Source organism: Emydura macquarii, unplaced genomic scaffold (assembly GCF_026122565.2).
Source record: "Emydura macquarii macquarii isolate MOO-44397 ecotype Brisbane River unplaced genomic scaffold, CSIRO-AGI_Emac_v2 contig_1027, whole genome shotgun sequence".
Lineage (NCBI taxonomy): Eukaryota > Metazoa > Chordata > Testudines > Chelidae > Emydura > Emydura macquarii.
This window is the reverse complement of record NW_027131164.1, coordinates 4,864,947-4,891,263: the sequence shown is the minus strand read 5'-3', so window position 1 is coordinate 4,891,263 and position 26,317 is coordinate 4,864,947. Positions and strand designations below refer to the sequence as shown.

The 26,317-nt window shown below is 42.5% G+C and overlaps 1 protein-coding gene across 5 annotated transcripts in view; it reads right to left on the bottom strand.

Annotated features, from left to right (window-relative positions):
- Positions 1-26,317, bottom strand: part of PUM2 (pumilio RNA binding family member 2) — a 148,592-nt gene that overhangs the window by 27,904 nt on the left and 94,371 nt on the right. For all 5 annotated transcript variants that reach the window (XM_067544719.1, XM_067544718.1, XM_067544721.1 and 2 more), the window contains exons 11-12: positions 6,603-6,746; positions 5,243-5,524 (exon numbers count right to left, since the gene is read on the bottom strand). In XM_067544719.1, coding sequence (XP_067400820.1) covers positions 5,243-5,524; positions 6,603-6,746 — 426 coding nt within the window. The remainder of the gene's footprint in view (positions 1-5,242; positions 5,525-6,602; positions 6,747-26,317) is intronic.

The window sequence follows — 26,317 nt, the reverse complement described above, 5'->3', positions numbered from 1 at the left end:
GATGTGATCACAATAATTATAATGATTGTTATGATAAAGACAATTACTGTGATAACCATATATACTTTTTAATAAATCACAAGAGGGTATAAACATACCACAGATAGGAAAGGAAGTAGTCAATGCCCAAATCTTTTGACATTTCACTTCAGACGTCTTACTCTTATATTGTAGTCCTATGCTTTAATGCCCTGGCTTCAGTTTGAGACCAGTAGGCAGGAATTTACTACACTATGCTTTATATGTTCCAGTGGCACTGAAAGTATTGCCACAAATATCTGCAAAAATATTTCCTCAGAAGAAATAACAATTCAAGTTGGTGCCACTTGATTTCAGGAAACAGGCTGGATAAATGTATTTGCTTAAAAGCGGAGAAAATAAATAATGAATCTCCTTCACTTTTGCCCCAGCTGCTAATGAACTTCCCTTCATCATGCATCTCTTAGAGCGATGGAAACCAATTGGCCACTCTAAAAGTAATTCTGCTAGAGACAGTTTTCAAATTCCCCGAGAGAATTGTTGGTTTTCAAAGAGATAATATTTTGGAGGAAGATCATAAAGGGGTATAAACTGAAAAGGGGAAAAAGCAGAGCACAGGGTGAGGTAAACAAAATAAGGTGAGGAATTGGGAACAGCTTTAAATACTATTATGATATTGCTTGAAGATAAATTATGGACTTGAAGGTTAGGTTGAATAGTATTAGTGAAAGACTGGTATATTGCCCAGTATTATCAGCAGGCTGATGACCATTGTAGGATAAATTAAGGGATACATATGAGTCACCATTTTACAAACTAAAAAAATCTGTAATGGTATGTAATAGTGAAATGTTAAAACAGGAGTTCCTGTTTTAATTTTGGAACATTTCTAGTACACTGATGAACACAACTAAAGTTGCCCCAGTTCCAAAAGTAATGAGTACATTTTGAACTCACTTTGATATGTTGACTTCTATGTCAGTTTGAAAAGGACGGCGTCAAAAACTGACAGTTCTAAGTTCTGACATACATATAAATATAAAAGTAATAGATGGGTCTGGTAGTCCTGACTCTTATTAAGGTTGCCCGACACTTCCTAGCACTGGTAGCACTGCATATTACTACAAGATCCTGTTTTTCAGTTGCTTTTAAGTTTTACCAATTTAACCATTTGGTTTGAAATTTTCTTTGCTGCATGTTTGCCTCAAGCTGAATTTTTTGGCAGAACAGTTCAGCCGTTTCAGAGAGACTGAGGCTAGTGAAGAATATGTTTTACTTATGTTAAATTCTGGCAACTTTTCTTTGAGAAGCTCTTGAACTCCAGTGGTTTGGAGCAGGAACCTGAAATTTGGCTGGGGGTGGCCTCTGTGTCAGGGATGAGCCTTTTGCTGACCCTGTAAAAATATGCCCAGATTTGTTATAAGTCTTTTGGGGGGGGGGGGGGGGGGGGGGGGGGGGGGTCAGTTTGCACATGCTCAGCAGAGACTAGAGCATCAGCTAAAACCTCTAAAAAGGTCCACACTAGGCCTATCCTTCCCCCCCTCCCCCCAAGGCCAAGGAGGACTCCCCACAACTGCAGCTCTGGGCTGTTGCATGTTGTGCTAGAGCTGGACACCAGTACTGATAGCATAGAGACTCTCTCTCTTCTGTGCTCTTATTGTGTCCCACTGATGGGCCCAGGTGCTGACGGGACAAGAAGGCTTGGACTGGGAGCTGATTGGACAAGGAGAAAGAATCAGGGGAGGCCTGAGATCAGAGCGTGTGCCAACACTTGAGACAGGGATTTGCTGTGCAAGGATATTGGGACAAGGAACCAGGGGACAGAGAAGACAGTGAGACTGAAAAAGGAGCCCAGGGATACAGACATATCGGAGAAGGAGCAAGGGGGTGGGGTGGGGTGAGGAGAGAGAATGGGACTGGGCCTGGCTGGGCAAGGAGATTGGATATAAGGAGCTGGGAAGGGGGGAGGGGGGCGGGGGAAATTAAGAAGCCTGGGATGAGAAGTGTGAGATGTGAGGAATAATTCTAAAGGTGCCAACACTGCTGGTGGATGGATACGAGTGTCTATCTGATGCCATATGATGGAATTTTTTTTTTTAAACTAAGAAATTACATACAAAGAACTACATGAAAAGAATGTTACTAAGATTGCAAATGCAAGCACTCAAAGTTAGAAAATGCCAGAATTAAAGTTGACTAAATTGTTCGCTTTGTGAGTACACATTACAATACAATCTTTAATTACATGATTACACACTATTTTTTCCAAAAGATCCACTGCCTTCTTCAGTGCGTAGTAATTACTTATTAAGTAACTATTCAATATTTAGTTTTCCTCTTACTGTTCAATTGGTGACCCCACCAATCTTAATCACTACACCCCATTTCCTTATGGGCTTTTCTGTGGCACTTCTCACTATAGTATCTGAATGCTTCACAAACATTAATGATTTTTTCTTCACAACAGCCATGTATCCAACAGACTTCAGTTGCAGCTGTGAGCGCTTAGCATTTCTGCAAATCAGATCCCAAAGTCTCAAAAGTCCAGCACCCAGAAGCTGAGGAACACAATTAGTGATCACCTGTGAAAAGTTTGATTTAAGTGACTTGCACAGCATCACACAGGACCTCTTTGGCAAATGCAGGAACAGAACCCAATTCTCCAAGGCAGCATTCCGCTGCCTTAACCATGAAACCATCCCTACTCTTCCTGCATTCCTCTGCATCACACATCTTCCAAATTCTGTAACAAATGAAGAAATTTTACAAAGTCTCCTTCACTATACAACCCTTATTCATCTCCAAAAGCAGGTCCATCTAATGCACTGAATAAGGCAGCGGTCCTGGGGAACAAATAGGTCGTGGTCACGTGATTAAAGATTGTAGCATAATGTATGCACAAAAGAGGGTCAGGAGTGCATGAGCAGCCTTAATACTGGGCATTTCATAACTAAGTGCTTGACTTTGCAAGCTTAAGAATGTTCTTTTAACGGAGGTTTTTATGTGTGATTTATATATGAGAGCAGGGGATGGTACAATTCATAGTCATCACAAGTATGCCTGCCTCTGTTTGTGCTTCTGTTTCCCAGCCAGTCAGCTAGGATTTTAGGTTTACTGCAGCATTTATTTTGGAAGGCTAAATTAGATCTTCCGTTAATTTTTTTTTTATAAAAGGGGAAAGAGCTATGTTTTTGCCCATCAGTCTTCATTCTTCCCTTTTAATTAGTACTCATGTCTTGAAAGGCACTGAGTGAAGAGAGAGAGAGAAACTCAGTACTCTGACAAGTCAACAGTTAAACAAATTCACTTTTAATTTGCAGCAAGTATGCATTAACGTAATTTTACAAGGAAGAAGTTGTACAGTTCAGATGTCAGTGTTGTTGTAATTAATATTTTTATCAGCAACTACACAGATTTTTTTTAAAAAGGCTATATTTTGGTGGGTATGAACTAAACTTAACAGAAGGGCACCTGAATATATTAGTTTTAGATAGCATCTTTCATCCTAAGGGTTCCACAACACTTCTCAAACTACAGAGCAGACTGCTTCTCTCCTCATAAAGGGCTGCCCTGTCAGTAAAGTCAGATGGGGTAATTACTGGGATATTTTAGCATCTGTGGCCAAGGCACCCACTGCTATACAACAAGAGGTTCAATCTGTTGACCTTCAAGACATGCTGGAAGGGTTATTTTGCCTCAGTAGTAGGCAGATATATGATTGACATTTATTTAAATTGTGGGGCTGTCTTTTTGATTGTGCTGCTTAACAAGCTGTGCGTTTTAAAATATTCTACATGTTTAGAGACTTCTTACAGGGTTTATATTTTAAAAATTAAAAATATATATACACATAGGATTCACTTCATCAGCCAATAAAGTGCAATTAAATCTGGAGCAGAACAGGGCTGTTGTTAACAGTGCACAGAAAGACTACAGAGTGGTTCAGAAGAGAAATCTACATTTAAAAGTTTAGTAATGGGAATGCACAATGACTCTGTAAATAAGACTCGCCTGCATCAATTGCTTGAGATCATTTGAGAACACAAATGAATATTTTAAAAAAATAAATAAATAAAGGGGTCTTATTTGCGTGCTCTTAACTCACCCCAAAGTTGGCATAATTAAAGGCCAGAGTGCAAGCTTTTATCACAATGAATGTTATTCATATTCATTCTTTAGTGCAAAATAATGTTGAAACAAGCTGTATATATGCCATATTTAAAGTGTGTAAGCTCAAAATTTGGCCCCAACATTTATCCATTTGCAAAGTGAATGCAATTGTTAGCGTGCTCCGCTGATGTTATTTTTCTAAAATAAACTTAGTAAGCAACCCAGTGCCATAAGTAACTAATGACTAATGGATGTATATAGCGGAGGAAGAGATTTTCTACAAAGATATTTCAGTTTCCAGCATCTAGAGTTTATGAACAAATGACTAACAACAGGAAAAGCTACCTTTCCATGTGTTCTTATGTGAATAAAAATAGTATGTATCAAGTTTCTGTTACAATTAAACAAAAATCAAGAACATTGTGGCTATATGTTGTATAGTGTTTTTCAAAACAGACAATTCAATTTTGGGGCATCTATGATAATGATAAAGGCCACAGTCCTGCCAAGAATTACTGGCATCCTTAACTGTACATATCGGAATAATCTCACTGAAGTCACTGGGACTGTTCATGGGCATAACTCTGCAAAATCACAGCCTCGGGCCCTTTAAAATATCATGTAAGAATGAGCACAACATTTGGTCATATTTGATTAGTGTATGTCAAATACAATTTCAATCCATATTTTTAAAATAATTTTAAAAATTGTCGAGACATAATAAATTAGTTACACCTCAAGAGCATAACCTGAAAAGTGATGGGCTAATCAATGGTTTTATAATATTTTTTAAAATCACAAAATGCAGTATTGCCAGAGAAACTTCCTAAAAATAAACACACAAGAAAATTCTACGTAAGTATACAGTGCTTATTATAGGAAAGTAATTATTTTTGGAGAGGTTTATGATTGAGGTGCATTTATTTTTTTTTTAAACTAATTTATTAAGAGAAGAGAACACGTTGCCTCTTATATAGATGACTCAGTGGATCAAATAACCTCTTGCTCTTCTCTCTAGATTATGCAGCTATTTTTGTTTTAAACTTGAATAACCTATTTTTCAAGTTCTGTTTGTGTGTGAACCCAAGAGTCATGTATTTTTTCCTTACAGTACAAATCTCATAGAATCTCCTCACTATATTAAAGAACCTACCTGATGAGCCAAATCCAGCAAGTGCAGAGCCGAGAGCTGCTCCTAAGGAGCTGCTACTTCCAAAGCCAAGAGATGTACTTCCTGGTTGGCCAGGACCATGTGAAAAAAGGGAACTGCTCTGGGAGTTATTGGTCAAAGAGTTACTGCCATAAAATGAATTAGATTGTAGACTACTATTTGTTTGTTGCTGCGGCTGTTGTGGCTGGGCACCAAGTGGCCGAAATAGACCGTTCGTGGCTCCCGCGAGATTGTTTGCTGTTCCTCCAGCTGAAGCTGCTGCAGCTGTAAGACACATGTTTTCAATCATCATAACTGCTCTCTAAAACATTTTGACCTTGCAAATGGACTATTCAGATCTAATCTTATGTTCATGGATCCCTCCCAAAGAAGCAGATAGGTACACCTTAAATTAAGGCCTAAAATACATTTTGCAATACTATACAATCTTGATTATCCAAGGGAAAAAAATGAAGACAATCCTAGTTTTGGAGAATTGAAGCTGTGGGAAATTTTCAATGTAATTCAGAAAATTTTCAGCTTAGATATCAGAGACATGACTGTGTGCAGAATGGAATTTTGGTAATCAAGGTTAGGATAGCAGACTTGTAGCAAACATTAACTGAAAGATGCCTTCAACTGCAACTGTCAAAAAGGAGCTCTGGATAAAAATAAGCAGCTGGAGAGGGGAAACAAGTCTTATTTTCTGAAATTTTCTACAGGTTCATTGTATCCATCTGGTGCCAGGAGTTAGGATTTTAAGCTACAAGCTAATGCAAAATGTACTAAAACAACAAGAGCACCAGACCCTACAACTAACAAAGGATAAAAAAATAGAACCAGAACTTTTTGATATCATAGTAAGTTCTCCCTTTCTTCCTATTATCCACTGTACATTTTAATCCTTGCTGCTTTCTCCAGGAGGCCCCAAGGCAATCCATAACCTTCTGCCAGGCCGAAGCAATGAAATGGTGCTTTCCTAGGGAAAGCATCCTTTTAAAGACTGATGGGAAGTGCATGTATATGCATAGGAAGAGGGGAAGAAGAGAATGCACATATTCTAGAAGCAACAATATTTGCAGGGACGTGTCTATTTGTATGGGGATAGGGGTGAGTGGAAAAAAAAAGGGAGGGAAGCTATACCTTTGAGAAGCAGCAGTATTTGCAGGGGTGTCCCTGTATGGGGAAAGGAGTGAGAGAAAAAGGAAGGAGAGCATGTATGGTATATCTTTCAGAACCAGCAATCTTCACAGAGTTTATGTAGAGTAAGAACCATAATTAATACTGAATATTCCTCAATTAAGATTAGAGTGAGACGTTTCAATATAAACTTAAAAAAATGTATGGCAGGTCTAATACTTACCTGCTTGCGCTGCTGCAGAACTAATAATAACAGGAGTTGAGGCCACCAATCTGACTGGTGCTCCAAGGCCAGTTCTTGCTCCAGGGCCGACTACTAAGGCACCAGTCTGATCATAATAGGCAGTGGGGGCTAGTACTTGATAGCCTAGACAATACAAAATAAAACGTTTATTAGTAAAATATTTGTTTTGGGGAAAAAGCACTAAATCAGCATCTCTCCTCTCCTTGAATGAACAAATGAACAAATCCAGAAAATAGTATTTTTGCAATATTACCTAAATGTCAACTAGATCTCAGGTTGAGCTAAACAAATAGCACCATTTTGAAAACCATTTTCATGCATATGTATATTTACACCAGAAAAACGTCTATGGAACTGGGAAGCCCTAGTATTGTTTATCCCAAACAAGTGCAAGAGCTTGAGCTTCCCTAAATTGGATTTTTATTTTGAAAAACTGATTCTCTTTAAAAAAATCATTTTTTTCCTATGTGGCACTGAAGTTTAGAAGCACTACTTTTTACTTTCAATGTTAATAAGGGTTTAAAGAGGTACAGCAGCAACATAATTTTCCCTAGTTGGGTTGAATCTTTTAATCTATTTCTTCTTACACTTTTACATTTTTTCTATTTCTTCCATTCTACCATTATGAGTGTGTAAGTAAATATAGAGAGCTGAAGAAAAAACTAACCCCCCCATCACCGTGCACACATATACCACTTAAGAAGTTAAATTAGGTATGGGACTAAGAGTTTCTTGCATTTCCAGGCAAAACCACATTTAAAATTCACCTACAAAAATATTTTGGGGGATAATTGTTCCTGCAGCAGTACAGGTAGAAATGTTAAAACTAAGTGCTGGAACTAAAATGACCCAGTCCTAGTCAGTTTCACTTAAGGCAGGTCTTACACTACCACCTAAGTCAATGTAACTTAGATCACTGTGGCTCGGGGGGTGTGCGTCTTTTTCACATCCTCGCGATGTAAGTTACAGTGACCTAAGCATTGTTCACATTGACGCTATATTGGTGGGATACGCTCTCCTGCTGACATAGCTTCCGCCTTTTGCGGAGGTGGAGTAATCATGCCGATGCGAGAGTGCTCTCCTGTTGGCATAGTGTGTTTTCACTAGATGCACTGCAGCTGCATTGATGTAGTGCTTCTAGTGTAGACCTGCCCGAAGGAACGCTCAGAAAATATTTTGTGCCCCAAGTAAAAAAAAAAAAAAAAAACAAAAAAAAAAAAAAAAAAAAAGGCTGGTCTACACTACAGACTTTTGTCAACCAAAGTCAGATTTTTGTGCCAAAAACAGTGGTGGCATACTCACTACAATTCCCCCCCACCGACCCAACTCCCTTGATTTTGCAACAAAATAAAACCACCTTGAGGAGAGGCATAGCACTGTGTGTGCCAAACTTTTAGTAACAAAGTGTCAGTATAGACACTGCGCTAGGTTATGTCACAGTAAATGACCTCCAGGAGATGTCTCACAATACTCTTCCTGACAACTCTGGCCCATCAGTTTTAACTCTGCTGCCCTGCGGCCATCCATCCCCCCCCCCCCCCCTTTTAAAGTTCCAGGAATTTTTGAAATTCTACTTCCTGCTTGGTTAGCATGGAGAGCTCATATCACATCTTCCCAGATGACCATGGCGGCTCCACACACCAAACAGTCTCTCAGTTGCAGCACACCGGAGTTTCTGGATTTGATCAGCATTTGGGGAGAGGAGGCTGTGCAGTCCTTGCTCTGCTCAAGCCAAAAGAGCTTTGATACCTACAGTCAGATTTCTCACTGCATGATGGAGAAGGACTATGAACGGGACACGCTGCAGAACAGTGTGAAAATCAATGGGCTATGGCAAGAGTACCAAATGGCTAGGGAGTCAAACTGCTGCTCTGGTGCAGAACCAAAGACCTGCCGCTTCTATAAGGATCTGGAAGCCATTCTCGGTGGCAGCCCCACCACCACCATTAAGAAACCCTTGGATACCTCTGCAGGCCAGGAGACAGCAGACACCAGAGTTAACCCTAATGAAGTAGTTGTGGATGAGGATGTTGAATTGGAAGACAATGAAGAGCAGGGGACTGAGTTGTTTGGTGATGTGGGGAGCCAGGACCTCTTCTCAACCCCAGAAGGCTTGAGCCAGTCCCAGCCAACCAGCTCTGACATTCAGGATGCAGGAGAGGAGAGCTCTGGTGATTTTTTTGAGCTGATGCTGCTTGGTTTCATGAGGCACAGCTTTTCTTTGCTTTGTTGCATTATATAGCTGGTTGAAGGGATAAAAATGCACAGGAGTAGTTGTGTTTCCATGTGCTTCCCAGGCCCCTATGCAGCTAGATAGTGCGGTGGAAAAGCATGTTAATGCATACTGAGATTTCACAGGAATCCTCCAGAGAGATCTCTAGGAAACTTTCCTGAGGTACTCGCCAATCCTCTGCTAGAGATTCCTCAGCAGAGTGGCTGTTTCTTCCCCCATTGTATGATACTTTCCTGTGCCAATCGGCAATCATTTGTGCAAGGACCAAAGCAGCACACAGGTGACCAGTTTGAAGCTGCTTGCATGGAAGCACCCCAACATCCCTGCTTACTTTCAAGAGTGAGATATTGGGTTTTAAGGTCCCTGCCTGTGGAAAATGGTGGCACAATTTGAAATTTTGTCCCTATCTACCTGCATCAATACCTCAACCAACCACCCGAAGTTTTCCCTAGCTTGAGTTCCCACTCCACTATGGCACAACTCACCATGCTCCGGGCGGTCATCAAGCTGTACGCTTGCCAAGGGACCGTGAAAAAGAGGTGTATTTTAGAGTAATGAATCAATGCTGCTAGTGCACTGACAATCATGCTTCTGTTCATTGTGATTCTACAGATATTCTCTTGAGGGGAAACCCCTATACACCTGCCAAGCACCTGCAGCTGATAAGAAAATGACTGCAGAGAAGCAAAGAGATGTTCCAAGAACTCTTCCACTCCTCCGAGGCAGGAAAAAAAAAGAGGGTATGGAGATATATGACCCAAAATCAAAAAACGGATAGGCTAGAGAGGAGAGAAAACCAGAAGCGAGTGATAGCAGGTCACGAGCACATGATAAAAGCCATGGAGGAGCAAACAGAGATGCTAAAGTCACTTATAATGCTGCAGACTGAATTCATGTGTGCTCGTCCCCCCTTGCAGCCGATACAGAACTGTTTTCCAGGCCCTCCCCAAACTCCACCCACACATTCCTACCAAACTCTCAGCCTGTCTCAGTAACCTGTTCACTCCACCCTTCAGACAGCTTTCAGAATGATAGCTGGACTTACACCTAGCTGTCATAGCCCATACTGTCTCTCACTGCTCTCTGCCCTCCAGCCCAGTTGTTTGTGTCAGCTGTGAATAACTTATTTAATAAAGACATTCTGTAAAGGATAAACAATCTTTGTCTCTTGCACGTGGTGGTTGCAGCTTACACTGATAGACAGTTCAACCTGGCTAGCAGTCATAACATGGCATAGTGCTATTTACAAAGACACCTTCTTGGTGTTCATCATCAAAACGGTTCCTCAAAGCCTCCCTGATTCGAATAGCCCCTCGTTATGCCCTTCTAACAGTCCTCACATCTGGTTATTCAGCTGCCTCTGCACTCTACCCAGAGGGAAACTTTTCACCCTTAGCTTCACATATATCATGGAGCACACTTAACCATGGGAATGTTTTCCTCATTTAGATCCAATCTGCCATAAAGGCATCATCAGCAAGCTTTTAATCAGCCAAACACACATTCAATGATCGTTTGGCACCTGCTTAACCTGTTATTGAAGCGTTCCTTGCTACTATCCAGGTTGCCCATATAAGGTTTCATGAGCCATGGCAGTAAAGGGTAGGCTGGATCTCCCAAGATCACTATGGGCATTTCAACATCTCCCATTGAAATATTTTGACCTGGAAAAAAAGTCTCTGCTTGCAGCTTTCTATACAGGCCAGTGTTCCTGAAGATGTGTGTGTCATGCACCTTCCTTGACCAATCTGCGTTGATGTCAGTGAAACACCTACAGTGAGCCACAAGCAACTGCAATACCATAGAGAAGTACTCCTCTCTATTGATGTATTCTGTTGAGAGATAGTCCAGGACAAAATTGGGATATGCGTGTCATTTATCACCTTGCCACAATTAGGGAATCCCATCACTGCGAATCCATCCACTATTTCATGCACATTTCCAAGACTCAGTCCTTCGTAGCAGAATGTGATTAATGGTGCTGCATGCTTGCGATATCACAGTGTGAATGATGGACTTTCTGACTCCAAACTGATTAGCAACTGACCGGTAGCAGTCTGGAGTTGCCAGCTTCCACATGGCAATCACCACACATTTCTCCACTGAGGGGGCAATTCTCATTCTGGTGTTCTTGTGCTGCAGAGCAGTGGCAAACTCCACACAGAGTTCCATAAATATCGCTTTGTGTATTCGAAAGTTCTGCAACCACTTCTCATCCCAGAACTGCATAACGATGCAATCCCACCACTCAGTGCTTGTTTCACGCACCCAAAAGTGGCAGTGCACCATCTGCAGATGCTCTGTGAATGCAAACAGTAACCCGGCATTGTTTGTTTGCAAGGCACACAGCAGATCAGGCGCCTCGGATTCCTGTTCCGATTGGGAGCTCATGATATACTGTGTAAGCAGCCACAATGTGTTCAGAATACTAACCACAACAGTGGAGAGCAGTGCAGGATCTTTCCTTTCACATAGAAACGGTGGGTGCACAGGAAACAAAGGCTAAAAAATGCTGCAAAATGCAGTGAAAATCCGTGGAATGATGGGACTGAAATCACTGCACCATGGGATATTGACCCATGATGCTCTGTGATTCTCTCTACTTTCCCACAACTCCTAGTGGTACAAGGTGGCGAGCTGCACAATGGGATAGCTGCCCACAAAGCACTGTTCTCACTGTCGATGCTAGAGCACCAACTATGGACGTGCTTCGGTGACACGAGTACTGTGTGAACAGGCACAAGTGTTGTAATTATAGCGCTTTTTGATCATTGCTGAAACTTGCACTCACAATACTCTAGCGTAGACAAGGCCTAAATTTATGTCAGTTTAATGCTGGAATTTTTGGAGGGAGGGAAAAGGGGGTTGAGCAGGAAAGAGAAGAAAAAAACACTCAAAATGAAAGCAGAACAGAGGAGGAAGGGACACAAAAGAAAAGAAGAGACTAAGCAAGAGTAAAAGAGGATATGAAAAGGAGAGTATGACCAGGAAAACAGAGCTCTCTCTCCAACCCAAAATGCAGCGATAGGAACATATAGATATAGATAGATATCAGGTGCTAAATAAGTTTAAGAATCAAAATAGGGGTCTCAGAAATGGAAAAGGAAGGAACAATATATAATTCTAGAAAGGGAGAAGATAAGACAGAAAAAACCCCAAACATAATTGCTTAATTTTACCTAGATGTGTATTTAAATAAAGTAAAATCACAGAGATCATTCCATATGCTCCTCTCACAAGCAAGCAAGCGGGTTCAAATATATATACTATTACATAAAAATAATGCTAAAGGAATGCTAAGTTTTCAAAAAGTCAAGCACTCAAAAGTTAGGAAATGCCAGAATTAAGTTTACCTGTGCAACCTTAATTTAGCCCCCTTGTGAATATGCATTAAAACGGTATTTAAATTACATGATCGCATACTATATTTCAACAGGATCCCTGCCTCATTTAATGCACAGGGTAGATGGTGTTTGTCAGAAGCGCAGCTGTTCAGGTTTTTAATTTTTTTCATTCAATGTGTTGCTTCAGATTTACTTAACATATCCCATATGAACTCCATATTGAAGACGTAATCAACAGTCTATGCATGGATATTTCTGCAATATTCCTCTCTGTGGTACCTGAGTACGTCACAAACATTAATGAATTTATCTTCACAACACCTATGGAAAGTGAAGTGGTACTTTCACCCCCATTTTATAAATGGGAAACAGATACTCATAGATTAAGGCCAAAATCACCAGAAGTGTCCACTAATGTTGGTACTCAACATGAGAGGTTTAAGGCCTGATTTTTTAAGAGTATTTCACATTTTTACAACTCTTGATACATTCAAAGAACAGGTCCAACCAACTTCAGCTTTAGTAGTGAGCACTCAGAACTTCTGCCAATCAAATCTCAGGATCTCAAATCCGGCACTCAGAAGATGAAGAACATACAACTAGAGGCCACCTGTGTAGTTTAGTTTAAGTCACTTGATCAGCGCCACACAGAACAGTTGCAGAGGAAAGGCTGGAATAAAATCCAAATCTCCAGCATAATAGTCAACTGCCTAAATCACAGTAGCATCCCCTCTCTTCTTGCAGACCGTTTTGTTCACTCCACACCATTCAACTGCTACAACAAAAAAGGCCTAGTCTACACTGGCAATGGAGGTCGACGTAATACCACTTACATCGACCTCCTAAAGTATGCATCTCCACTGGCACATAAGTTCCATCAATTTAAAGCGCGGTAAACGTCAACCTAATAAAACCACCTCTACAAGCGACGTAGGGTTGAATTTGAATTCCATGGGTTGAATTTGCGTCAGTGTAGGCAGAGTGCAACGTAAATTGACACCACTGACCTCTGGGAGGTATCCCATAATACCCCATTGTGACAGCTGTGGACATTCATGCTCTGCTGTACTGTGGCCACGTAAACAGGAAATAGGTCTTCCCCTTAAGCCCTGGGAAATTTTGAATTTCCATTTCCGGTTTAGACAGCATGGAGAGAGCTTTGTAGCTGAACTTCTCTTGGCGACCGCACAGCCCAAATGCGCTCCAGCTTGGAGACGACCAGATGTCTTGGATCTCATCGGTCTGTGGGGCGAAGAGTCTGTTCTGGCTCGGCTCCGAGCCAGCAAAAGAAATGTAGATATATACAGGAAGATATCTCGTGGTATGTTGGAGAAGGGGCACAACAGGGACACTCAGCAGTGCTGTGTTAAGATCAAAGAGCAGAGGCAGGCTTATCAGAAAACTAGGGAAACTAAGAGCCATTCTGGCTCCTTGCCCAAAATATGCCACTTTTACGAGGAGCTGCATGCAATTCTCAGCGGTGACCCCACCACTGTGACACCACGCAGCATTGATACCTCCAAAGAATCCTAGTCCAGGATGAATGAAGAGGACTCTGTGGACGAGGAGGATGAGAGCAGGGTGCAGGAGAGGGGGGTATCCGTTCTCCCTGGGAGCCAGGACCTGTTTGTTACCCCAGAGCAGTCCAGCCAAACACAAGACAGTGGGACTGATCGAGATGCAGGGGAAGGCACATCTGGTGAGTGTGTGTGGCAAATCTTTTTTTTCGGTTATGTCCCCAGTCCAGCTTCTTAAAAGCAGGGTGGATAAAAATCAGATTTTTAAAATTTTTTTTTTTTAAAATAATCAATAAAATAGTAAATTTCTCTCATTTAAAAAACAGTTACAATTAAATCTCATCACAAACATGCTAAACCTACACTTACAGTTTCATAAAAGTGAATTAATGGCTCTAGTCTGTCCAGCCTAACTACCAGCTCTCGCTTCTTGGGCTTTTGGTTTCTGTTTCAGTTTCTCAGCAGACTAAAGTCACATGTGCAAAGAAAGACACAGGCTGGATAGGATTGTTGTTGTTCTGTGCTTATGTAGTAGTGGAGCTGGGCCAAGCAAGGCAGAGGAGTTAGTTAAGACACTGTCTTAAAGACAGAGACAAAAGACAGAGGTAGAATAGAAAGGAACAGTAGGGTGGACTGGAAAGAAAAAGGAATACATTATTCGGTACACACAGCTTCCTATATTCCCCCACACTTCTGCCACAGAAAAATTGTCATGGCTTCATTGACATGGTTGAGTCCTTACAACCAGACTACACTCCACGTGGTAGAGCAGACACTGGTGGAAGGTTGTATGAGAAAACTTGAACAGTGTGCAAGAAATACTGAGGGCAAATTTGCTAGTTTAAGCCTTGATGGGTGGAGCAATGTACACAATGATCTAGTAACACGTGCCTGTGTGACAACAGAAGACGGGGTAGCATATTGTTCTGAAACAATAGATATAATAGGAAATGCCCACACAACAGAATATTTAAAAGTGGCAGCAGTGAAAGCTCTAATCAACTGTTAACAAAAACTGAACGGTCACGTGCGCAGTTTTGTCATAGACAATGCTGCAAACGTGGCAAAGATGAGAAGATACTTAGAAGAATAAATAGAAGGATGCTCCGTAACAACATTTGGCTGCAGTGCCCATTTAGTGCATCTTTTAGCCAAAGACTTAAATACGTCTTCTCCAGGAATAAAAGAAAATGTTGTTGAAATCGCAGAATACTTCCTTAACAACCATTTTGCTTCAGCTTCACTGAAGAGAGCAGGAAGATCCAAACTAATTCTCCCTCAAGATGTTTGATGGAATTCTGTGGTTGATAGTTTTGAACAATTTATTAAGAACTGGCCTATTCTCATAAAACTTTGTGAAGTAAACCGTGATAAAATAGATGGAAGCATCTCATCCAAAGTATTTAACATTGGATTAAAGAGGAATGTACAGGATATGTTCAGTATACTGGAGCCTATATCCATAGCCTTAAACAAACTTCAGAGAAATTGATGCTGTATTGCTGATGCTGTCAAAATTTGGAAGGAACTTCAAGAAACATTGAAGAAATACCTCACCAGAAAGTTAAACTGCAGGCAATAAAGAAGCGAATGGATCAAGCACTAATTCCACCTCATATACTTGCGAACATTCTCAACCCCAGATATAAAGGTAAATGCCTAACTTCTGAAGAAGATGCTGCTACCATGGCATGCATGGGCATCTCAAAATCACTCCTCAGTTATGCCAGTCATAATAAAATTCAGGGCAGGAGCAGAACCATTTAAACAGTACATGTTTACTGATGATGTTTTGAACAAAGTCATTCCCCTGAATTGGTGGAAATCATTAGCCAGGCACCTTGAAACAGAGTTCCTTCAGTTGCTAAACCAACTTTTCACAGCAGTAGCTTCCTCTGCAGGCATAGAGAAAATATTTTCATCACTGTGTATTATTCACTCAAAGCTAAGAAAACGACGGGGAGTTGAAAAAGCAGGAAAACTCGTATTTCTGTCTATGAATAAAATGACAGTGGGAGTGAGGAAGATGAGAGGTAATTGTAGAAGTTTTAAGGACAGTGTACATTTAGTGTTGTGACGACTTGTCTGTTAGAATTAATAAAATTTGAAAATTAAAAAAAAAAGTTTAAGGACAGCCGTCAGACGGCAACTCACGTGACTGCTGCAATTGCAAATGTGAAACATTTATGTAACAGTTCCAGAAGGGTAGCCGTGTTAGTCTGTATACAGTAAAAACAATGAGAGTTCTGTGGCACTTTAAAGACTAACAAATTTAATATTTGTAGACATAAGCTTTCGAGAGATTTCAGCTCTTTTCTTCAGATGCACTAATACAGAAAATAGGAAACACAGAGGCATCTTACAGACATCCAGGTGCATTGAGAACAATGGGGGAGGTGGAGTCCGGTACTTAAGACCTAATGACGACCATTGAGTAGGAGGTGAGAATGGGTGAGCAAAGTAATTTACCTTTGGTAGTGAGATAGCCACTCCAAGTCTCTGTTTAAACCCAGTTTGAATGTGTCAAGTTTGCAGATCATTTCTATCTCACTACCGAAGGTAAATTGCTCACCCATTCTCACCTCCTACTCAATGGTCGTCATTAGGTCTTAAGTACCAGACTCCACCTCCCCCATTGTTCTCAATGCACCTGGATATCTATAAGATGCCTTTGTGTTTCCTATTTTCTGTATTACTGCATCTGAAGAAGAGAGCTGAAATCTCTCGAAAGCTTACGTCTACAAATATTAAATTTGTTAGTCTTTAAAGTGCCACAGAACTCTCATTGTTTATGTAACAGTTAAGATTTAGTTTAATAAAATATAAGTGCTATTGTGTCTATGTGAGAGATTTAGTTATCATTCCTAATGTACTGCTGCTGCATCTGCAGCTTGATACTGGTAATGAGTATTATGTACTATTTCATAAATTAATAAAAATCAAGTTATCTAAAAAATTACACAAAGTATACCCTCCTAGATGTTGTAAAATGCTGTACTGAATTGTAAATAAACATGTTTTAGTGATCATATTTGCAACATTGTTTAAGAAATATGTGAAGAAATATCAGTGGGAAACTTGATTTAAATCAATTATTTAAATCAATTCACCCTACTTAAAAGGAGTTTGTGTTTTTGAGGGGAGGGTCTTATTGTGTGTGGTGGCAAACTTTAGTGGAGGGTTACTCCCAGAAAAGACTATTTATGTGCAGAGGTATAATCCGAAAATTCTCTGTGGATATTTCAAGGAAACTTTTCATGTAGGTAATCTGTTAACCTTTGCAGGTTTCTGGGGAGGGCAGCCTTATTTCTTCCACCACAGTAGGATACTTTTCCCCACACTCTGCTATTATATTAGCAGGCACCATTGCAGAACACAGCATAGCAGCATATGGGCCAGGCCTGTACCCCGATGCTTGCAGCAAATCTTCCTTTTCCGCCTGTGTTACCCTCAGGAGACTGATATCACACATGGTCACCTAGGGAAGATGGTGCAAGTTTAAAGTACCCGACCAATACAGTCACTCCATTTTATTCCTCTGCCATGGACAGGGTCCTTAAGCGCCTCCCCAAGAGTATTCCTAGTCCTAGTACTGTTGAAATGGGCATTATGGGTTGGGACACTGGTTGCCCTATGTTTTCTGCCGCTACACCCGCAGTATCCTCTAATCTGTTCTGCCCACCTCCTCCCAAACCGGTCTGTGGCATGTTACAGGGGAGCCCAGGGATCCCCCTCCTTGCTCAAGTGTGGATTGTGGATTTTAGTGCTAATGAAGCCTCTCTATAACAGATACGAGAGTCCCTCGTTTACCATGTCTGTAACACCAGTCCGACCCTTCTGAGATGTTCAGAATGGAATGCGGGTCTGGCTTAGCCTTGTGAACATGAAGGGCAGTACTTTTTACATAGTAAAATTTCCTTTATTACTTTGGGTCAGCTAACAATGGCAACTTTGTGCTTTGCTTATCTTACAGGTTGTGCTTTGCTTATCTTACAGTAGACACCTTGGCCTTCAGCCCCCCTTGCCAAACTCCAGCTGAAAGACTTTCCCAGATTAGGAAGTGGGGGGAAAAAAAACAAAGCATGGGATGACATATTCAGCAAACTAACGAACGCCTCCGTGGCTGCTGACACAGAGCTCAGAGCCTGGAGGATATCCTTGTCTGAAAAACAAGACATGGACATGGAACACAGAAGATTTGCACAGGAGCAGGAGCATGATATGCAACAGGAGATGTTGCGTATTATGAGGGATCAGACTGACATGCTGAGGCATCTGGTAGAGCTCCAGGAAGAGCAGTGGCAGGACAGACTCCCTCTGCAACCCCTCCAAAATGCTCTGCCACCTACCACTTTGTTATCAGCCCCCACCCTCAAGCAGTCTAGGAGGAGACTGAGCAGGGTGCAGTACATGCTGCACTCCACACCGGTGGAGGTGAGCAGAAGGCCATGATGGCCCCTTTAAGAACTGCACACAACCACAGTTGCTTGCACAGGGACACTTTACAATGTTAAGTTATCCTCCTTTCCTCCCATTAAAATGGGTCAAAAATAAAACTTTGCAGCGTTAAAAAACGTCTGTCTTTATTCATTCATAGCTTGGGTGGGGAAAGAAGGGGAGGGGGCCACGGGAACACGGGTGGGGGGATGGGAAATAAAGGCACAGCACAGATATACACTACTGCAGCTCATTGCAAAACCAGTTTTTCAATGCTTCCTGAAGCCGAAGTGCTCCGCGGTTGGCTCTGAGCTGCTGGAATCTGGCTGCTCAAAATTTGCAGTCAGCCTATCAGCCTCCACGGCCCAACCTCGGGAGAACTTTTCCCCCCCTTTGTTTCACACAAATTATGGAGCACACAGCACACAGATATAACTGATGGGATGTTCTTTTCACGGATGTCAAGCCTAGTAAGCAGATATCACCGTCTGGCTTTTAAACGGCCAAATGCACATTCCACCACCATTCTGCACTTGTTGAGCCTGTTATTGAAACGCTCCTTCTCGCTGTCCAGGTTCTGGGTATAGGGCTTCATTAGCCAAGAGAGCTAGGGGTAGGCAGGATCCCTCAGTATCACTATCAGCATTTTCACATCCCCAATGTTTATTTTTTGGTTAAGGATGAAAGTGCCTGCCCTGCATCTTATTGAACAGACTCAAGTTCCTAAAGATGTGCGTCATGAACCTTTCCAGACCACCCCACACTGATGTTGGTGAAACATCCCCTGTGATCCACAAGGGCCTGCAACACCATTGAGAAGTATCCCTTCCCGTTTATGTACTCTGTGACAAGATGGTCAGGTGCTAGGATAGGGATATGCGTGCCATCTATTGCCCCCGACAGTTTGGGAACCCCATTGTGGCAAACCCATCCACTATATCCTGCATATTTCCCAAAGACATTACCCTTCTTAGCAGAAGCCTATTGATGGCTCTGCACAATTGCATCACAGCAGCTCCAACGGTCGATTTATCGACTCCGAATTGATTCCCAACTGACCAGTAACAGTCTGGCGTTGCCAGTTTCCACTGAGTGATGGCCATTCGCTTCTCCACTGTCAGAGCTGGTCTCAAATGAGTATTCACACGTTTCAGGGATCGGGACAGCTCCGCGCAAAGTTCAAAGAAAGTGGCCTTTCACATATGAAAGTTCTGCAGACACTGCTCATCATTCCACACCTTCATAATGATATCATCCCACCAATCTGTGCCTGTTTCCCGGGACCGGAACTGGCACTCCATGGACAGAAGATGATGCATGACAGCCTGCAGCAAACAGGAATTGTTCCGCTCTATGGCTTGTAGCAGGGCGGCCACAGTAACATCATTATTTTCCATACTGCGGCTCCTCTCTTGCCTTTGAAAATACTGCAGGATAAGCTGTGAGGTATTTGTGATGCTCACAATGATAGTGCAGAGCTGAGCGGGCTCCATGTCTCTCCGGCAACGGCGTGTGCATGGCATAGAAAAATGGCAAGAAAAACTGTTTGCAGTTTGTTTGGGATAAGAAGAGAGAACGAGGGAGCATGTTGCACCATGGGAGGACAACAAGCTTCCCAAAAGCCTCTGTGGCTAGTTGCACTGCGGGATAGTTACCCATGGTGCACTGCTTTGAATGTCGACCCAAGCGTGGTGACTGGGAATGCAAGAGCCCGGCACAAGGAGCGTCGTGTGATCACGCTCCTGAGACTTCTAAAACTCAGCGGGTGAAAGTCAATTTAAAGTAAATCGACTTCAGTCTGCAGTGCAGACATACCCTATATCAAGGGTCCTACAGACTATAGCCACATTCACAACTACCTCGATTCATCCCCAGAGCAGGTCCAGCCTGTGCACTGATTAACACAGATGTCCTATGGGGAAAAATAGTATGAGAGCATGTAAGTAAAGACTATAAATGGAAGATGGCACAAGCTGAATAAAGGTTACACAGGCAATCTTAATTCTTGCACTTTCTAATTCGAGTGCTTGATTACACAACCTTGATGCTCTTTTGACAGTTTTCTTTTAAAAAAAAAAAAAAAAAAAAAAAAAGGTTACCTACCTTTTATAACTGTTGTTCTTCGAGACATGTTGCTCATGTCCATTCTAAGTAGGTGTGTGCACACTGCATGCACAGTCAGAAGATTCTTCCCCTAGCAGTACCCATCAGGTCAATGCAGGCACCCCCTGGAGTGACACCTCCAGGACGCTGAATATACAAGTCCTACTGAGCTGCCATGTCTTCAGTTCCTAATACTCTGACAGAGGGGAAGGCAGGTGGGTCTTGGAATAGACATGAGCAACACATCTCGAAGAACAACTGCTACGAAAGGTAGGTAACTGTTTTTTCTTTGAGTGCTTGCTCATGTCGATTCCAAGAAGGTGACTCCCATGCTGACCAAAGGAGGAATTGGAGCTCACAGAATCGCTGACTGAATGCTCTGCCAAATACTGCGTTGTCCCTGGCCTGTTGAGTGATAGCATAATGCTTGCTGGACACTAGGGGAATGGTTGCCGAAGCAAGAGAGATTAGCTCCAACGACCGTCACGGGCAGTAAAAAGGAACTGAAGAGGCAATGACTCAGCAGGGCCCTATACACAACGCAGTGGAGGCACCACTCTGTGGGCACCTGCACTGACTCGATGGGTACCGCTAAGGGAAAAGCCTTTTGATGAATGTGCATGGGGCATGCACACACCTAATTGGAATCAACACGAGAAAGCACTCAAAGAAGAAACATCATTTCCTAAGTGTTTAAAAAGCGAACTGAAAAACAAATTCCATCATGTTTAACTACACCAAACCCCATGTGTACCTTTAGATCTACAGCTGGAGCTAAGAGAGCAACTCAGAATAACTCTGCTACTAGTAGACTTATCTTACAAGAAAGACATTTTGCTAGTGGATTCCCATCACTATTTGCTAGACAGCAGAAAAATTATGAAACCCTGGAACCCTAGGTTCAATTCAAGACTATAGAGGGAAATGGGTTGTAGCAGTTATAAACCTCTGCACTGTCCCTCTCTGCTCCAATTGCTCTGAGCATGTCACCGTCTCTACCCCTTATGCATTCCAGTTAGGCTGCTTCCTCCTGCTCTTCCATAATGGCAGCAGGGGGGAGCACTCAAAGCACAGGGGAGAGAGTCTCCCTGGTCTCAGTTCCAGTAGCTGGTGCCACTACAGATTCAAATACCCAGGAACACCAATTCAAGGGAAGTCCTGTTCAGCCATAAAGCTGTGGACTAGTTCATGCTCAGAGCCCCTGGAATCTTTGGAGAATTTTGATGCCAACTCTTACAGGCTTCCATTAAGCATGTGAAAACAGCAATTTTCAGAGGCCTATAATTCAACCAAATTTGGGCAGATTTTCATAGAGGCAGCAAAATGTATCTCCTGTCAAATTATAAGTCCCTGCTCCAAACTAAGGAAGCGCTACAGTTTCTCAACTAAACAGTAGTAAAACCATTCTTCAAAAACACTGGCAAAACAATGACCCTCTCCCAGCCTTATTCTCAGAACTGGTAGAACTGTTTTTGTTGAAATTTAAAAAAAATTCAACTGGAGGCAGACACCCTGCATGGAAAATTTCAAGCCTGAACAGTTACAGTTTGACAAAAGTTATAAGCAACTGAAAACAGGGCTGTATATAATGGAAAGTGTCAGACAACCTTAACTATAGCTGGCACTGCTAGCTCCACCTATAAAACTGCTGTACTGCCACAGACCTCACCACTAAGACCATTACTTCCATATGCTAGGAAAGGGTGAAGCTTTCTGACTGCACATGGCTTCAGTGACGTTCTCCAAAGAATGCACAATAGAACATTAAAAGATAAGTGATATAAAATGCACAGCAGAAACACTCCTTACAATTTGATACCAAACAAACACACAAAATAAACAAACACAAAATAATGCTCCAACCACCAGCACTTTCACCTTCCATTCTATTTACATGTCTTTCAATGAATTTGAGCATGGTAGGCTTTTCATTTATTAGTGGTATGCTATAGTAAATCTGTTTTTTTCTTCAGAAAACAGGGGAATCTTAGTTACCAGTACTTTTATTTGACTAGCCATACTCCTGGGATGATGCCATAATAGACAAACATCTAAAAAGCAGTGACTGCTGAGGCTGTGTATACACACCCCACACGAGCATATAAACTAAACAGTCACAGCCCTCTACATGGTGTCTGGCTTACAACACTTGAATACATGTTTTTCCCAAGCAAGAGAATATTAGGGGGAGGCAGGAGCAGGGTAACTAAGTTTATACAAACTTGCAGTAATGCCTAGTTAACATCAGAGCTCAAAAATTATTTTATATTTCAGATTCACTAAAACGGTTGGCCACCGTGACGTGTTGTTTCTGCACCATGTCCAGGTGAATAAACAGATTGGGGATGTCTAAAGAACTGGAGGATGCCAGATGCTGTTGGTATTTGCCCACCACTATCTTATCCATGACCTCCACCAGAAACGGTCTGTTTGTTATTGAGTGGTAATTGACTAGAACATTAATTTCAAGAGACTGTTTCCTGAGCAAGGCCCAGACTAGGAACAATATTTGAGATATGCTGACAGTTAGCATTCCCCCCCCCTTTTGTGATGCATAAACGATCTCTACGAATAAAAGGCATGGGCATTACCCACTCAATCTCCTCAGACATAAGGAACAAAGCTCCAGTGCCTAAATTGCTGAGATCCTGTTAAATACATCTAGAATCTCAGAACGAGACACTATACAAACTGTATTCTCTCTTGCCTTGACACCAAGACCTTGACTCCAGAGACCATCCCACATCAGATTGCATCAGTGAAAAATGACAGTTTCACACAGAAAGAGAGGATTCAAACGGACTCTTCCCAAACACTCTCCTTCCTCTCCTGTGTGCCCTTCCCTCTTCATACAAGATCTTGCAGACTTAGGCCAGAAAGAAAATGAACAGTCTCCCATCTATCACTGTTCTCTCCCTCCTCCTGTCATGGATCTGTGGTTCCTTGTCTGCTCTCCTCCTCTAACCTCTCCCTCCACCTGTTCCAGTCACCACATGTGCTCTCATGTCAATTATCTTAATTTCCCCTATTCACCTTTCTCCTCAACTAGAGCCCTCACTCCCAGTTCACTGCTTTCACAATGCAAACATACTATGATCTCATCCTTTAAAAAAAATGCTTCTCTAACACAATCTTTAATCCTCTGAACACAGGAGTGCTATCTACAACTGCTGCCTCAAGTTCCTCTGCACCCTGGATTCTTCTGCAGTCTGCCTTACCCACTCTTCACTCCACTGAAAGGGCTTTCACAAAGGCCAAAGACCTCTTTTCAGCTGAAGCTCATGGCTTCTACATCCTCAGCCTTCATCACTTACCATTATGCTTTTGGGAGCATTCATCATATCCTCTCCCTTCTTGAAATCTGTTCTCTCTTGGCTTTTGCAACTTCATCTTCTGTTTCTCCTCCTATTTAGTAATTCTGTCAACATTTTTCATGGGCTTTTTATCCTTTCCTCTCCCACTTTCATTAGGAAAAAGACGTTAATAACCTTCTATAACTGTTGTTCTTTGATATGTATTGCTCATATCCATTCCAATTAGGTGTGTGCATACTTCATGCATGGTTGCTGGAAGATTTTTCCTCCCAGTAGTACCCATAGGGTCGGCTCTAGAGCCCCCTGGAGTCATGCGTCCATAGCGCTCCATATAAGGGCCTACTGACCCTCTGCCTCCTCAGTTCCTTCTTGCCAAGAGACTCCGAGAGGGGTAGGCGGGTGGGTTTGGAATGGACATGAGCAACATATCTTGAAGAACAAGTTACAGAAGAGTTCCAGAGGAGTAGCCGTGTTAGTCTGTATACAGCAAAAACAACAATGAGAGTTCTGTAGCACTTTAAAGACTAACAAATTTAATTTCAGCAGGCATAAGCTTTCGTGAGCTTCAGCTCACTTCTTCAACTGCATCTGAGGAAGTGAGCTGAAGCTCACGAAAGCTTATGCCTGCTGAAATTAAATTTGTTAGTCTTTAAAGTGCTACAGAACTCAAGTTACAGAGGTTAGTAACTGTCTTTTCTTCTTTGAGTGCTTGCTCATGTCAATTTCAATTAGGTGACTCACAAGCACTTCTTTAGGTGGCAAGGTTGGAGTTCAAATTAGAACTGACTGCAGGACCGCTCTGCCTACTGCTGCATCCTCTCTGGCTTGTTGGGTGATGGCGAAGTGCACCGCAAAAGTATGAATGGAGGATCATGTTGCTGCCATTCAAATATCCTGGATTGGAATCTGAGCTATGAAGGCCCGCCATGGTTGCCTGGGCTCTTGCCGAATGGGCTGTCAAAATAGGGGCTGGTACTTTTGCCAGCTCATAACAGGTTTCACGATGAAATCATCTGTCCATTCTGTCTGCCACCACAAAGAGCTGGGGGGTCTTCTGAAAAGGCTTAGTTTTCTCTATGTAGATGGCCCAAGCTCTCCTAAAGTCAAGCGAATGAAGGCTTTGCTCACAGTCGCTAGCATGCTGCTTAGGGAAGAAAACCAGGAGGAAAACATCCTGATTAAAGTGAAACTGCGAGACTACCTTTGGGAGGAAAGCCGGCTGTGGTCGTAGACAAACCTTGTCCTTGAAAAACATCGTGCAGGGAGGCTCCAAAGCCAAAGCCTTCAGCTCCAACACCTTTCTAACCGATGTCATGGTTACCAGGAAGGCCACTTTCTATAACAAGTACAAGAGAGCATGTCACCAATGGTTCGAATGGTGGTCTCATCAGTGCAGATAGTACGAAATTAAGTCCCACTGAGGAACTGGCTGATGAGTGTGAGGGAACAATCTGTCAAGGCCCTTGAGAAAACGGCTCACTATGCGGTTTGAGAAGATTGAATGCCCCTCCACCCACAGGGGGAACGCTGAGACTGCCCCTAGATGGACCTTCATTGAGGATACTGAAAGCCCTTGATGCTTAAGGTGCAAGAGATAGTCCAGGATCAGCGGTACAGATGAAAACTCTGGGGAAGCTTCTCTCTGCTGGGACCAGAGGAAGAATCTCTTCCACTTCGCCTCGTAGGTAGCTCTTGTGGAAGGTTTCCTTCTATGCATTAGAATCTCTCTGACTTGTTCTGAGAGACTTCTGCTGGTTTAGTCACAGAGCTTCCAAGCCACGAGATGAAGAGATTGTAGGTTTGGGTGACAAAGGTGACCCTCATCCTGGGTGATCAGATCTGGGAGCAATGGGAGACTTAGAGGGGTCTCTACGGCAAGCTCAAACAGCGTGGTGAACCAATGCTGGCGCAGCCACGCCGGGGCAATCAGGATAATTATCGCCTTGTCTCTCTTCACTTTCAAAAGGACCTTACGTATCAATGGGATTGGTGGAAAATCGTAAAACAGATAACCTGACCAGGGAATGAGGAAGGCGTCTGCTACTGAGCCTTGACTGTGACCTTGGAACGAACAAAACTTCCTGTATTTTCTGTTGGACCTTGTCACAAACAGGTCTAGTTGGGGAATTCCCCACCTCTGGAAGATGTCGTTCGCCACATCTGGGCACAGAGACCATACGTGGGTCGCTACTAACCTGCTGAGAAAGTCCACTAACACATTCTGAGACCTGGGAAGGTAAAACGCTTCTAAATGGATGTTGTGAGTTATACAGAAGTGCCAGAGGTCAAGGGCTTCTTGACACAGGGAACAGCAGCGTGCACTCCCCCGTTTGTTTATATAAAATATCGCAGTCATGTTATCTGTTTGTACTGCAATGCATTTGCCCGTCAGATGATCCTTGAAAGCTTGACACTAACCAAACTGCTCTCAACTCTCTCATATTGATATGGGACAACAGGTGCCTTTGTGACCACTGGCCTTGCATTCTCGTCTGGCCTATGTGGACCTCCCAACCCACGTCCAAGGCGTCGGTTACTAGTGTCATGGTGGGTTGTGGGCTTGAGAAGGGGATTCCTGAACAGACTACTTCCTGATCTAGCCATCAGCTGAGCAAAGTTAACACTGACATTGGGATCAACACCACCTTGTCTATACAACCCTGAGAGGGAAGGTAGACTGAAGCCAGCCAGGCCTGCAACAGTCTGAGATGCAGCCTGGGGTACCAAACCACCTGAGTGCAGACTG